Raw genomic sequence first — 16357 nt, 5'->3', positions numbered from 1 at the left:
TTGTAGTAGCATAACAAAATTTCAAAGCCAGCCCCATTTTCAAGTATTTTGCACCACTGTCCTATGTATATATTCAAAGTTCTCACACCATTTGTTCTGATTTGGGGATTTAGTAAATATGATCACAACAGATATTATGGAAAAAGGAGCCAGGAGACCTGATCTCATTCTTACATGCCACTTGCTTGAGTAGTTTCAGACAAATCTTTGAACATTAGTTTCTTCACATGACAGACAACACTAGATGATAATCCTTGAGAATACTTTTCTACTCCAAGAGAGAAAAATGGTATTTTAACAGATGCCCACAATAAAAATTCAATACTATGGAGAGGAAAAGACTTAAAAGTAAATGAGCCTTGTGTATTTAACTAATTTTGGTGTTTTTTAATTTTTTAATAAAAGAATTTGGTATATAAACTTAGAAAATACCTAAATGTCCCTGAAAATGTCTATGAACTAGCTAATCAAATAGTTTTATATAAGAAACTTAAAACGTCAATATGGTTTTTTCTAAATATTCCTTTTTTTCTTTAATTTTTAGAAAGTTGGGCATAAAGCAATACCTAAACCTGCTTCTTGGCATGGCATCTGAACAGAGCTGAAATACTAATTTGATTAAGACAGAAATCATGGTTCGTCTGACCTTGGATCTAATTGCCAAAAACAGCAACTTTAAACCCAGAAAAGAAGAAACCACCTTACAATACCTGAAGAAAATAACTCATATAAATTTTTCAGACAGAAATATAGATGCAATTGTAAGAACTCTGAAATTATTTCTAATTTTTATATAATTAGCCTTGTAAAGTTTAGAAATTGTCAGGGTATACCTTCTTATTAACTATATTTTGATTATAGTTATTAACTATATTTTCATTAGTCAGCTTTATATTGTGTTATTTAATTTCCTGCTTATGTTAAACTTTTTAAAATTAACTTTCTATAAAATATACCATTGTGATTGTTAAATATATATGTTCCCATAAAATACTCTATGCCCTAACCGGTTTGGCTCAGTGGATAGAGCGTTGGCCTGCGGACTGAAAGGTCCCAAGTTCGATTCTGGTCAAGAGCATGTACCTTGGTTGCAGGCACATCCCCAGTTTGGGGTGTGCAGGAAGCAGCTGATCAATGTTTTTCTCTCATCGATGTTTCTAACTCTCTATCCCTTTCCCTTCCTCTCTGTAAAAAATCAATAAAATATATTTTTTAAAAATTACTATATAGCAAACTAGATTTAAAAGCACATGTTGGAAAAGAATTTCAAAGGTAAGTACTCATATGTAATTCCCTAACCTTGAAATATTAATTTTAACACATAAAAATAGTAAGAATTAACTGTGTGACTACCATATTTCAAAACTTTAACAGGGAAATCTTTTTCCCACATATTTTAATGGTTATATACATGTAGATTATACTCTTTCAGTTACATCTGACAAGATTATATTCGCTTGGATATACTCTGAAATTACATTTTCTCTGTGTTAAGACAGTTCTTGACTTTAATTTGGGAAACTTTAAAGACAACAATAACCCATTTAGGCCATTTGTATTGGTATCTATTATCTATACATATACAAGCCTAAACAACCTTTACAACTGAATGACCAGAACAACCGGTCGACCAGGACCTGCCCCCTGGTGGTGAGTGAGCTCCCATAGCCAACCTCCTGCTGCCAGCCAACCTCCTTCGGTCCCTCCTCGGTCCCTCCCCCCAGCCAGCCGGCTCCAATCTGCCTGGCCCCAATTGGGACTGAGCGAGACAGCTCGGATCGGCCCTGATCGCTGGCCAGGCCTAGGGACCCCACCGGTGCATGAATTCGTGCACCAGGCCTCTAATCTACAATAAAATGCTAAAGACTATAGATGAGAGGAAATTTCTTGGAAACATATAACCCACATGAGGGCAGGGACTATGTCTATTTTCTTCACATCACTCTAAATTCCCTATCCAATACTGTGCCTGTCTCATTATAAGTGCTTAATAAATATTTACTGAATGAATGAATGAATGAATTTTAAAAACACCAAAGCCCCAGGCAATATTGTCAATTAAGATAATGGAAGTTTTGTTTGTTTGTTTGTTTGTTTGTTTTTTCAGAGAACCTACCCAGTCCCATTCTATATCTTTTTCCATTTTTCTGGTGGTCCTTCTCTCATGAATTCAATGGCCCAAATCTCATGTTTCTCTTTTGTTGCCCAAAACTCTCTACCTCACCATACAATACATAGGCTGCTTTTTCCAGCGCCTCCCTTTAAAGTTTTTTGGCCCCTCACAATCAATGCTCCTTCAGTGTGGATGTTAGGAGGAAAGCAAACTGATGTAAGGTCATTTACACTAAGAATAACTTGTAAACTTAAAGTCCCCAAGATGTGTTTGTATTTTAAAAGATCATAATAAAAGCTGAAATATTTTTGAGCAAAACTTTACTCTATCTCTTGCCTACTCAGTCTAGGCTGACTCTACCAGCACACAAGAAATGACAGCCTTTTAAAATACCTTTAATTATTTTTCTTATGTCAAATGTAATTGGTGTTCATTTGTATATAATACATATAAAAAGAAAGAAACTGACTTTTAATTTTACCATGTAGAGAAAACCACTATTAACACATTGTTTGTGGGTAGTTTTTATCGCGCGCCACCATTTTTGCTAATTTTTTGCGCAAATGGCAACGTTCAGTAAAATTACGATAACTTTAGTTTACCTATTTATACGTTACCCGCATTCTACCGCTAGTCTATAAAAAACGTATTAATACGTGTCCCGCGCTCTACTACACTGGTAGAACGTATACATACGTAAAACGTGTAAACACGTTTCCCGCATACAATGTGTTAACATTTAGGGAATGTCCTTCCAGTCTTTTTTCTAGGCATACATTCATATAATTTTACAATAGTGGTTCACTGAATGTACTGTTCTCATTTTATTTTATTTTTTTAAACATATTTTATTGATTTTTTACAGAGAGGAAGGGAGAGGGATACAGAGTTAGAAACATCGATGAGAGAGAAACATCGATCAGCTGCCTCTTGGACGCCCCCTACCGGGGATGTGCCCGCAACCAAGGTACATGCCCTTGCCCGAAATTGAACCTGGGACCTTTCAGTCCGCAAGCCAACCCTCTATCCACTGAGCCAAACCGGTTAGGGCTGTTCTCATTTTATTATGAAATCTATAAGATATTACTAAAGAAACTAAAGGATATTTAATGGCTATATGGTATTTCCTTCAATGGCATTATCATAGTTTATCAATTCATTGTTCTTGAATATCTAGCTGACATCCAATTTTCAGTATTATAAATCACAATTACTTCCAATCCTACAGAAAGACTAAGAAGACCAGATTTATAATGTTGGAGCAATAATTTTTTAAATGCTTCAACTTCCAGAGAAGCCTAATTGCTTCCAAGAAAAATTGGTTGCACTGGGAAAATAGTTCTTAACAAATATAATTTTATAGATATAGTTACAGAATACTAAAACCTAGAACTAATTTTGTACTTATTCTAGTCTTGTTTTGACTGTGCTAAGAAGAGATATTGTTCTTTTATATTAAACTTAAGAATATCACGAATGATTTAAGTGAAAAACTATCTTAAAAACAAACAAGTTTTCAAGAAAAATTAAGTATGACGTGTTTTTTGTTTTTCTTTTAGGATGACCTCTCTCTTTGTAAAAATCTTAGTGTTTTATATTTGTATGATAACCGTATTAGTCAAATAACTAACTTGAATTTTGCCACAAATCTGACCCACCTGTACCTACAAAACAATTGTATTTCATGTATAGAGAACCTCAGTTCGTTGAAGAACCTGGAAAAACTGTAAGTGCTTTTATTTAATTGTCATCATTACAGTAATATTCTTGCATGCAGGTATTTCCATTATCTGTTGTTTTGTGGAACAGGCCACAATTTTTATTCTCTTTTAGTAGTATTAATACAAAAATTGTTTCAAATGTAGTATCAAACAATTTGTGTTTTATTAAGCCTGATATACTTTTCTTTCGCAGGAGGTTGTCTTTAAGGCTTATAGGAAAACCTAAAAACATCCTTATGTAGGCTCAAATAGTGAGAAAAGTGTCCATGGAACTCAAGTTTTGTGCCTTTCAGAATCACATATCTGAAAAGGGCAGGGTCATAAAATTAATGTTGATGTAGACTTGATTATAAAAAAGGCATTTACTGTGCCTATAATGATTTTAATTAAACAATGAAGACTGGTGGATCCAATTTTCCCAGACTAAAAGAACTATCAGTGCTTCTCAAAAAGTGGGCCAGAGGCCTTAGAATGGGGAGAGGACAATGGGGTGGGAAATGCTGGGTTCTTTAGATAGTCAAGACAGAATCTCTGTGGGTTAAGCCCAGAAATCTTCATTTTTAAACCTACAACCCTAGGTGATTCTTCTGCACTCTACATATGAGGAGTATGGGTAAATAGTTTAATAAGGACTATTCCCATTCTCTCACTTAAAAAGAAAAACAAGCTTCTTAGACTAAATTACATGTAAAATCATATAAACTTTTCATTAATTCAATATAAAAAGAACATTTTTGTATGTATAATTTTCACACAGTTCAATGATTTTATGTTTTTATCATGTTTAAAGACCATGATGTTCATAGAATGTCTGCTTAAAAGTATGTCTTCTATTCTGCAGGTATCTTGGAGGCAATTACATTGCTGTCGTAGAGGGTCTAGAAGGATTAGAAGGACTGAGAGAGCTTCATGTTGAAAGTCAGAGACTTCCCCTTGGAGAAAAGCTTCTGTTTGATCCAAGAAGTCTTCAATCTCTGGCAGTAAGGCTACATTTGAGTGTTCTAACAGAGAATGTTGTGATGAACAGTTATGGACCAGGAAGGTTTATTTGGACATGTAGATTCTCTGAATATTTATAGGCCAACTGAGAGTTTATTTGAGGGCTAAAACTAATTTTTCCCACATAATTCCTCAGAGACTCAGCAGCTATAAAGTGGGGATAGTATCTGCTTCTAGGGCTATTGGAAGAATCAAAAGAAGGATATTAAAAGACTATGTAAAGTATGAAGTTCTAACAATGTTAATTCACTCATAATTTTAACCTTGGTGATTATCATAACTCAAAAAGCCTAAGGAAAGATGAGTGCACATTTGGAAAATTTTAAACAACCTAGAGAATCTTTACAGTAAGTCATTTTTTTGCTGGATTCTGATTTAATTGTAGATTGTGTTACATATGGCTATGACTCATCAGAAGCAGACAGATCTGGGAGCACTGGATTTGATGCTTCAGCTGTCACCTGACATCACATGGAGGTGTCACAATGAGTTGAGCTACCAGAGGGCACCACAGAGGCTTTTGCTAATCCTCAAATAGGATTTGTTAGAGGAAAGCTACCTTCAGTTCTGGGCAATGAAATATGGTTGTTATATTTACAGATTTTGTTGATTTTATTTCAGAGGGCCAAGAAATGGAGGACAGTACTAGTATAAGGTTTTTGAACCAAACATATAACAATGAAAGGATAGTGCTTTAAACAGGAAAAGAAAGAGGTGACTTGGTTTCTATCCTACCCTTTCTACCCTCCCCATAGAATCAACTGTGTCTGAGCTCAACCTCAATTGATCCAAGTAGACTGGCACCACTGTGGGAATGGATAGTTTTATTACAAAACACTGTGGAAAATATTTTTGCGTACTCAATTTTTGCATATATTCAAGCAGATTCTGAAATTCTAAATATAAGGCATAATTTTTAAATCTATATTTCAGGTCTTAAAAAGTGTCAAGAAATATCTTCTTTATGTTAGCTTTGTGTGGATGTGATCTTTGTAGAGAATCCTGGCCCTTAGATCTTAAGATGGCTTTTATTTAGTGTTGCTGTATAGTATATTTATGTCCTCATTAACAGCTGATGTTGAAATTCTTGTTAATTAGTTAATTATTATTCTAAGTAGCTTCTGAACATATGGATTGTTAAGAGAAAACTACATAGAGAGATAAAATTAATTCTTTAACAGTGCTTTCTTGAATTCTTTAATTCTTGGTCAGTGTTTTCTACTTAGAAAAACTGACAAAAACAATTTCTTCCTATGTGAGTACAAATTTTAGTGACTTTTAACACAAAATAATAACTTGCTAAGCATGTTTTCTACATTGTTATCATTTGTTCATTGGGACACCTTTTTTTCTTTCTTTGCTTCTTGATTCTTAGCTTCTTTTTTCTATAAATTTCTCTTATGCCTTGATTAAACTTTTAAAATACTAGAGGCCTGGTGCACAAAATTGTGCACTTGGTGGGGGGAGGGGGGAGGGGTCCCTCAGCCCGGCCTGCACCCTCTCAGAGTCCGGGAGCCCTCAGGGGATGTCTGACTTAGTGGGCCTAAGCTGGCTGTAGCGGAGGCAGGAGAGGCTCCCGCCACTGCCACTGCACTCACCAGCTGTGAGCCCAGCTTCTGGCTAGCCTCGCTCCCCCTGTGGGAGTACACTGACCACCAGGGGGCAGCTCCTGCATTGAGTGTCTTTCCCCCTGGTGATCAGTGCACATCACAGCGACCAGTCATTCTGCTGTTCAGTCAATTTGCATATTAGCCTTTTATTATATAGGCGAGGTAAGTTATATCACAATTATGTCACAATTACCATAGTTCTAAACATTCCATATGAAAAAATATATAACATAGGAACAAAATCTTCATGGGTTTTTATTTTCTTGCCTAAAGAGCAAAATAGACTGAACTGAACCATCTTAAAATTTTCACAGATTAGGATTTCTGGTTCCTATATATAGCACTTAATTAGGTTGTTTACTAATACTAATTTAATTATTTTCTTACAGAAATCCCTCTCTATATTGAATATCAGCAATAATAATATTGATGACATAAAAGACTTAGAAATACTGGAAAATCTTCATCAACTCATAGCAGTTGACAATCAACTTCTGCATGTGAAGGTAGTATAAAGAAAAATTTATTTAAAAATACTTACTTGAAATTGCTATAAAATGTATTATTTTAAAAACTATTCTGGATTTGTTCTAAAAACTAGCTTATTAATCTTTACTTCTTAATGTACTTATTTGCATAATTCTGTCCTCTTACCTGATTTTCTCTTCTATATCCAATGCTTCCCATACTCACCAACAGAAAAAAAGTTTCTCTGAGTAGGAAGTTATGCTTTTCCCTCTGTTTTATTTTCCATCGAATATTCCCCCTCTAGAGACTAGATTTCTTGCCCCTTACCTCTGATCTCCCAATGAATGAGTTTCTAGTAACTATGACTAGACATGAACTTTCTACTCCTTGGGGAAACCATCTCCCTTGTGTAGCTTTTTCTGAACCTCCCCATCAAAGTCATCTATTCAAAATTATATATATGAGTGTGTGTCCCAGGTTCTGTTTTAGACCCTTGGGGAAACATTTTCTAGGCACTGGGGATACAAATGATAAATAAGACAAGTTCTCTCCCTTCAAGGAGCTTACATTACAGTGTGACAGGGGAGGGGACCAGGAAAATATAAGCAGAGAAGATTGTGAAAAGCACTCTGAAATAATTAGGTAGAATGGCAGGCCCTGACCGGTTTGTCTCAGGGGATAGAGCGTCGGCCTGCGGACTGAAGGGTCCCGGGTTAGATTCCAGTCAAGGTCATGTACCTTGGCTGTGGGCACATCCCCAGTGGAGGGTGTGCAGGAGGCAGCTGATCGATGTTTCTCTCATTGATGTTTCTAACTCTCTATTCTTCTCCCTTCCTCTCTGTAAAAAAATAAAACAAATATATATATTTTTTAAAAAAAGAAAAAGAATGACAGTAAAGTGACCAGATGGGAGACTACCATAGAGATTAAGTATGAGAAGATGGTTGCTTGGAGATGAAAAGGAGTGAATGGATTACAGGTAACTTTTTAGGTTGAACCCACAGAACTTGCTTATGAGTAGGATGTGTAGTAATTTAAAAAAGAAGAATCAAGGATGACTCCTAGCTTCTGTGTGAAGAACTGGGGATATAGTGGTAGCCTGATATTTAGAACCATGCAACTGGGTAAAAGACAGAGATAAAGAATGAGGCCAATATTAAGCACAGAAATACTCCAATACTTTAGATGAGAAGGCACCAGGAGTCAATGATGCAAGAGAAGACAAGAGGAAAAAGAACTTCAAGAAAGTTCTTGCACTGAATGCTATTGAATGGTTGACATGAGGGCAGATAAGATGTTAATAGAAATGCATTAGATTTAACAACAGACTATGTTGGGTCAAGTATCATATATTACTCATGTTTCAGAACAGAGTGCCTTGGCAAGGGTTTGCCAAGGTTTTCTTCTACCCAATGCCACAGAAACATATTAGAAACTTTCTTCCTTGTTATGGTTTGAGAAACTATAGGCTTTTCATGAAATATTTCCCATACCTGAAATTTCTGCATATAAACTAAAAAATTAGAGAAAGGAAAATTAAAAGACTATGTGGATAATAATACCTTAAAAAGAAAACATTCAGCAAGTCCAGAGGTTGGTATATGCCAAAAGTTGCTTTTCCCTCCCATTAGAGAAGATATACAAGGAGTGAGGATAAAATCTCAAGTTCTTTTACTTTCAGCAAGAAGACACAGCAATTAAAAATGCCTAGCCACAGCTTCGTGGAAGTCTGAATATAATCTTGAATGGGGTTTACTTGAAATGTGCTTTTGTGGTCCATTAAACATCATCCTCTGAAGTCTTAATCAAAGGACATGTTGAAGTTTAGCATCATAATATTAACCTATTTCTCTGTATGTATTCCTGAGGCCAGATCTCCATTTTTTTGGGGGGGGGGGGGGCTTTAATTTTTCCATTACTTGCGCTCATTGATTGAAATTACCCAGAAGCTGCTGACATCAAACCCTATGCCATGGGAAAGAAAGCTCAACATGCCATACATTAGGTCACTGACATCCATCCTAAGAGACTTCAGCAACAGACAGCTTTGTGCCACTGGGAAAAAAAAGTGGACATCATTAGAGAATCCTCACAAAACCACTATAATTACCCAAGGTTTTTAGCATTGGAACAGCTGCTTTGATATGAACAACCATAGGTTCCTCAAATGCATCGACAGAAAATACATGAAATAAGATAAATGAAAAAATAATGGTCCCTTGGATGGTTAAATAACTTTGAATCTTCCAATCAAGATTATGGTTTGAGCAGTGAGGAAGACATTTAAGAAAAATTAAAAAGAACACAAATAACAAGGAAAAGCACTGCCATGACAACTGAAATACTAGAGCTCTGTGAAAGGAATAAGAAAAAGAGAGAAATGGGTCAATGGGAAACACAGATATTCCAAAACAATATCCATGCCCTAGCCTAGAGCTACGTTAGAGGTGGAAGAACAGGATAAGGACCTGGAAAAAGTTGGGTGGCCAAGTGGCTTCAGTCCTTCCTGCTGTTTTCGGTTTCATCCCCTTACCTCTCACTTCTACAGACCCACAGATGTCAAGGACTTCCCCCAAGATCTTCTAACCTTACCCTCATCTCTCCTATTCACTAATCCAAAGCTGGTCTCACACAGAGAATTGGGGCAGCAGAAGGGCAAGTGAGGACAGTGGAGAAGTAGAGGAGGAAATGAAAGAGAGGATTAATCTAGTCTTCTCTTTCCATGTATGTAGCCCTCTAAGCAAATATTTCAAAATGGTTCCATATAATTTCTCCTTTACAATTCCTGTCCTGCTCCTAACCCCAGATACATTCATCCATGCATTCATTCATTTCTTCTTATCCATCCATTCAAAACACCTATCATGTGGCAACACTTATTAGACAACTGGGGAGACAATAGTGAGCAAAAACAGATACAATCTTTCAGAAGAGCTTTCAGCATTGAGAGGAAGAGAAACATTAAGCAAATAATCAGGCAAAAACAAATGTAAAAATGCACCCATGGCGAGTAGTACAAAGTGGAAGTATGTGACTCTGAGAGCCTATAATAGGGGGATTTGCCTTAGTTAGGGAACTCGGGACAGCTTCGCTTAGGAAGGGATTGCTGAGCTGCTCTCTGAGAGAAGTAAAGGGTTTACCAGGTAAACAGAATAGCATGTGCAAAGGCCCTGAGGCAGGTGAAAGCATGGCAAAAATGAGAAACAGGAAGCAGAGTGAAGGTGAACCATAGTGCAAATAAACTGGTGGGTAAACGTTGCATAGGTGATAACAGAGGTTTGTCTTCATCCTAAGAACAATGGGGAAACACTAACGGTGTTTAAGCCAGGAGTAAAGTAATTAGCATTTTGAAAAGATCAGTATGGCTACAGTGTAGACCAAGCATGTCAAACTCGCGGCCCACAACAAATATTTTTGCAGCCCAGCCAATATAATGGTATGTAAGAAACAATAAAATTTTCGTAATTTAATTTTTACAATGTCCTGTTATACATAATTATTAATAACAAACCACAATGTTCGCTAATGACTGATTACTACTAGTATAATCATGTTGCATTCATTTCCCTTACGCCCCTTACATGCAGGCGCACCATTTCTCTCCACTAATACTAGCAGCGAATTGCCACATCATTAGTCTTGGACTGACTTGTTTGGTGTGTGCAACAAAAGTATTTCGCTTTTGGAGAATGAGAAAGATAGGTTTATTTACATTATGGTTATTAATTTGTGCAGTTATTCAGTGTCTGGTAAGTTAATGTTCAAGAAAAAATATTAATTTTTATTAAAATGTTCTATTTTTTTATGTTAACGATTACTCATTTATTTCAGCCCTTTGTATTCAGCATGTCTCTATCAAAAAAACAAACCTACATTTCTATGAAAATTGAAGCTTTTGTTTTTTTGCGGCCCACATAAACTTAAACCTGTTTATTTGGCCCGTGTTACTCTTTGAGGTTGACATGCTTGGTGTAGAGAATAGATTGGAAGAAGTCTGGCTAGTTAGAAAGTGAGAGATGGTGAAAACTTGAATAGGGTTGGGATAAAAATGATGTGAATGAACATATTTGAAAGCTGTTTAGGAAGTAAAGTAGACAGGATTTGGTGGTGATATAAGGAATGTAGCAGAAGGAAGTCAAGAATCAGGTTTTTGCCTTGCACCATGGAAAATAGAGAACTCAAGAGTTAGGTTTGGGGAAAAGGGAGAAGATCATGAATTTTGATCAATTTTGAGGTGCCTTTAAAATGTTCCATAGAAAATATCAGGCCCTGACTAGTTTGGCTCAGTGGATAGAGTGTCGGCCTGCGGACTGAAAGGTCACAGGTTCGATTCTAGTCAAGGGCATGTACCTTGGTTGTGGGCACATCCACAATAGGGGGTGTTCAGGAGGCAGCTGATCGATGTTTCTCTCTCATCGATGTTTCTAACTCTCTATCCCTCTCCCTTCTTCTCTGTAAAAAATCAATAAAATATATTTTAAAAAAAAGAAAATATCAGGCAGACAACTGGATATAGAGGACAGAGCTCAGTGGATAGTAGAATTCTTCAGCAAATTGGTTAAGTAGACACTGAAACTGCCATCCTGGATGGGACTGACCAGATATGCAAGTATGATGAAATGCTCAATGTGGCATCCCACAAAATCTGGTGGTTGTTCTCACGTATAGATGACCCTTCCTTCCTTGGTGTAATAGATGTTTTACTAATATCAACATGGACATTCTCCTTTTTCTGAAATGTCTGCATATACATGAAGAATATAGTGGGTTAATGAAGAAAAACATTTTTCTAGCCATGATTTTACATTTTGCTGTGGTCCAGGGAAGAAAAAAAAACCACTGAGAGGAATAAACATAGACTATGGAAAAGGAAGAAACTGAATTGATGCCACACCTGCTTCTGCTCCCCAGAGAGAGCACCAGTGCTGGGAAACATGGTGATGCACTATGAGGGGTTTTATAGCACCATCGCCACATAGTCTTTGGGTTTTTTTCCTCTTTTAAATAGGTGGTTTTATGGCTGCCCTATCCAGGCAACAGTCTGCCATGTATAGCACTTTTTTTATGAGATGTTTGCTCTGTTCTCAAAAGCATCTTTTAGAAAACAGAATGTTCATACATTAGGGATTCTTTTTTTCTTTATTGATTTTTTATTGATTTTTTACAGAGAGGAAGGGAGAGAGATAGAGAGTTAGAAACATCGATGAGAGAGAAACATCGATCAGCTGCCTCCTGCACATCTCCTACTGGGGATGTGCCCGCAACCCAGGTATGTGCCCCTGACCGGAATTGAACCTGGGACCTTTCAATCCGCAGGCCGACGCTCTATCCACTGAGCCAAACCGGTTTCGGCATACATTAGGGATTCTTATGGTCAGAAGGTTGTTACTTGTGGGGTTAGAGATTCATGCAAGATGCAGGGAGCCTGAAGAATGTGGAATCACACAGCTGTGAAGGGGGAGAGGTCAGTAGGGAAGTGCTCCACAGAACCGAGACTGAGAAAGTCTGAGATTGGCAATGCGATAAGGTGATAAGGGATGAGTCTAGAAGTTCTGGTTCAGAAGCCCCAGGCTGCAGGAGTGCTCAGTGATTAAGGAAGCAGAGGCAGTGGCCTAGACTCATAACTCCAAATGTGGTCCTAGGACCAGAACATCAGCCTCAGAAATGCAGAATCTCAGCTTCTGCCCCAGACCTAACAAATCAGTAACTGCATTTAAATAAGATCCCTAGGTGATTCTTAAGCACATAAAGTTTGAGGCGCACTGGTGTGGACTACTCTTTCAAGAAGTGTATGATGATGGGTAAGAGACAGGATAAAAACCAGGGGAGAAGGAGACAATGAAAATAGAAATGAAAGAGAAGATTCCAAGAAGAGGAGGCCTGTGGAAGAGGGGAAGGGATGGAGAGAACTAATTAATTTAGAAAACGAGGTGGGACTCTTTCTTGGTTGAAAAAAATGTGAAAGAAGAAAGGAAGTATGAGACCCAGGGCAGATAAATGAGAAAACTCTAGGCGGAGGACCCAATTATTCCCAATAAAACTGGTGGCAAAGTCAGTCCTCGAGGAGGAGGGGAAAGAGAGGTTAGGCCAAACAATGCTCCATAGTTTAGAAACTCCTTTCTGTCACTCACAGTGCTCTTATTTAAATGACATTCACTTTTGGTTAAAATTTCTTTGCATTTTTTTCTATAGCTCCTTAAATAGGTATGCATCAATGTATTAAAATATTAAATACTTTAATGACCATTTACAATAAAACTTTTGCATATCTCCAAGTAGTTGGATGAGCCATGAACTTCAATAGGGCCAACATTATATAGCTTACTGACACTATTAAGTCAAATAAATATTATGGTTACAAAAATTTATAAAACGTGAAAAAATAAAAAAAAAATTAATTTATACCTAAAGTTTTTATGTCTGCAAATTTGCTAAATAAATAAAATATCTGAAAAGCTCATCTCACAGTCAGATATATTAGTGATTTACTTCATTAGTTTCCTAATGACCATTTATCATGAGGTACAGTATCTTCGAGTAAATGGTGGAAATAAAAATTTTGATGTGTTTGCCTCTTATATAAACTAAATATTTGATTTATAAGACACCAACAAATGAACAAACCAATATGGCCTGTCATGTTTTTCCAGTTTCTAATTTATTCAACCTCTGCTCAGTATTGATCCTGACAAGCAGAGTAACCCGAAGATAAATTTATTTACTCCACAGTTTAGTCAGAAACAAGCCCAAAATTATAGATTTTCCCAAGCAGATGATGACAGGCAGTCAGGGGGATGACAAATTGCTGTCTTTAGATTTAGTTAAGACAGTTGAGCCAGACGTTTCCAATAAAAATTGGAGCATGCTGGTCAAATACAGGTTCGTCCGTGGCCATCACTAATTGTAGAGGGAGCACTGCCAGTGCTGCCGGCGCCCATACAGGAGCTCAGCGCCAGCCCTGCATGGGAAACAGAGCTGGCTCCTCAGGATTTTGCAGCACTCCTCTAAGTGATAGCATGACATGATCATTTATCAAACAGAGACTGTCCAGAAAAGTGTCTGCTCCCTTTAGTAACTTATTGAAGAATAGGAAAGTGAAAGCATTTTATTAAAGACAGGAAGGCAATGAACAACCAGAGCGTATCCAAAGGGTAATCATATTTCAGCACAGGATTAGTTTAGTCTTAAATAAACATGCACTGGAGGGAGTATGTCGAGGGTCATTTATCAAGTGAGGGACAATTAACAAAACTCCACAGGACTCTTTTATCTATATAGATGTAAAGTTCTCTTATTGTTATTATTACTGAACTTTTGGATGATGGGACATTGTATTCAACACTAAAAAATGCAATGCACAATTCCTTCCTTAGAGGTTTTTAGACTAAGAGAAATACAGAGAAACTCTCACATAAAATAATTATGGCTGTATCAAACACTGTCAAACAAATGCTGTAGAGACGAGGGGGAGGGAGAGGGAGAGAGAGAGAAATATCAATGATAAGAGAATTATCAATTGGCTGCTTCTTGCATGCCCCCCACTGGGGATCAAGCCCACGACCGGGTATGTGTCCTGACCAGGAATTGAACTGTGACCTCCTGGTTCATAGGTTGATGTTCAGCTACTGAGCCACTCCAGCCAGGCTAATTTTCATTCTCTTAATTTTGGTCAACAGAGAAGCTTCTGATGCACTGTCATGTAGCTCTCTTCAAAAGTTGTAACTTCATCCTTCAGTCCTGAGCCCTGGATTATGCTCTCCATAGAATTATCAACATTTATTTTTATTAGCAGCAAAATATTTGCTTTAAAGTAATGTTTTGTCCTATTAAAGGTAGTTTTCCTTTATTTTTTGCCTTTGGCTATTGAATTTTTTAAAATCAATTCAAGGCTATAGAGTAGAAAAACAGTCTCTGCATTGCTTGTTTGAAGTAATTCATACAGACTAAATTTATCTGATTTCAAAAATTAAAAACAGAACTTTATGACACATATAAGAAATAGTCCAAGTATATTTCACTTCCACTAAATATCTAAAATAAAATATACATATTAAAAATGAGGAAGGGGAGAAAGCAAGGAAAGGGACAAAAAACAAGGCATTGAACAAAAGGATTGTGACAATGGAAAAAGAAACCCAAATTGGGAGAAAGAGGGCAAACTGAGAGAGCAGGTTCTTAAATGCTATTAATCTGTTTTTCTGACATTCATTTGGATTGTACACCATGGAATAACTTAACTACTCCTTGAAATATCAATTAGATCATTTTCTTGTAACTATAAAAACACACAAATGTTTATGATATACATAAAACAAAACTGTACCCACATGACAATTAAAAAAGAAATCCCTATGCTCAAAAAAAGAAGGCCAGAAGGATATATGACAACATATTAAAAATGATCTTTGGATGAGAAGCATGCAAGTGATTTTTTTTTAAAAATGTGATTATATTTTATCTTTTTTTTAAAATATATTTTATTGATTTTTCACAGAGAGGGAGATAGAGAGAGTTAGAAACATCGATGAGAGAGAAACATCGATCAGCTGCCTCTTGCAAATCCCCCACTGGGCATGTGCCCGCAACCCAGGTACATGCCCTTGACGCTCTATCCACTGAGCCAAACCGGTTTCGGCGCAAGTGATTTTTTTCTCATATTTTCCCTTTGACCTTTTTACAGATTTTTAAAATAAATATGTATTCTTTTATAAAATAAAAAGCAAATATTGTTTGCAATGCCAATGGACTGCTTACTCACTGCTCTTTAATTGCCTTAATCTGGACACTTCCATAAATTCCACTAAGAATAGAGCATCTTCTGCAGGATGGATGGCCAGAGGGGCAAAAGTTTTTTCTGAACTGGGTCCCTTTAAGGGACTATGACAAAGAACAGTTCCATGGCCCCCAACTCAGGACCTAATTTTCTGCCTTCTCTTTAGCCCCCTTCCATTATTATCATAGACCATTATATCCAAAAATGATTTATCATACACCTTCTAAGTAGCTGGCACTGAGCTAGAACTCCACATAAAGCAGTAATTACCTTTATAAACAATTAACTGAATGAAAATATATTGATAATTATGACATATTTTGTCTTTTTCTTCTATAATTATAGGATTTGGAATTTTTACTGAGCAAATTGATGAAACTGTGGAAAATGGATCTAAAAGGAAATCCTGTTTGTCTCAAACCAAAATACAGAGACAGATTGATACTGGTCTCCAAATCACTGGGTACACATTTATATTAATATAATTGTCTTCAAAAAAGAGACCTGGTTCACTTTTTAGTTAACAGCAAGCCTTCAGAAATATAATATGTCATCTGGATCAACTTTATGGGGGGAGGTAAAAGAGGTCATAAGGAGGTTGAGTGTTGATAGGAGGATACTTGACTTAGGGTGGGCACACAATATACCGATGATGTATTCTAGAATTCTACAC

The 16357-nt window shown here is 36.7% G+C and overlaps 1 protein-coding gene across 1 annotated transcript in view; it reads left to right on the top strand.

The window, feature by feature from the left end:
• The first annotated feature begins 513 nt into the window (after positions 1 to 513).
• PPP1R42 (protein phosphatase 1 regulatory subunit 42) overlaps positions 514 to 16357 on the top strand; it is a 28186-nt gene continuing 12342 nt past the window's right edge. The window contains exons 1-5 of the mRNA XM_036338440.1: positions 514 to 761; positions 3673 to 3839; positions 4676 to 4814; positions 6833 to 6949; positions 16030 to 16147. Coding sequence (XP_036194333.1) covers positions 633 to 761; positions 3673 to 3839; positions 4676 to 4814; positions 6833 to 6949; positions 16030 to 16147 — 670 coding nt within the window. The 5' untranslated portion in view covers positions 514 to 632. The remainder of the gene's footprint in view (positions 762 to 3672; positions 3840 to 4675; positions 4815 to 6832; positions 6950 to 16029; positions 16148 to 16357) is intronic.

The sequence above is a fragment of the Myotis myotis genome, unplaced genomic scaffold, assembly GCF_014108235.1.
Source record: "Myotis myotis isolate mMyoMyo1 unplaced genomic scaffold, mMyoMyo1.p scaffold_m19_p_16, whole genome shotgun sequence".
In the NCBI taxonomy this organism is placed as follows: domain Eukaryota; kingdom Metazoa; phylum Chordata; class Mammalia; order Chiroptera; family Vespertilionidae; genus Myotis; species Myotis myotis.
The sequence above is the reverse complement of the archived record's forward strand: the minus strand, read 5'-3'. Positions and strand labels throughout refer to the sequence as shown.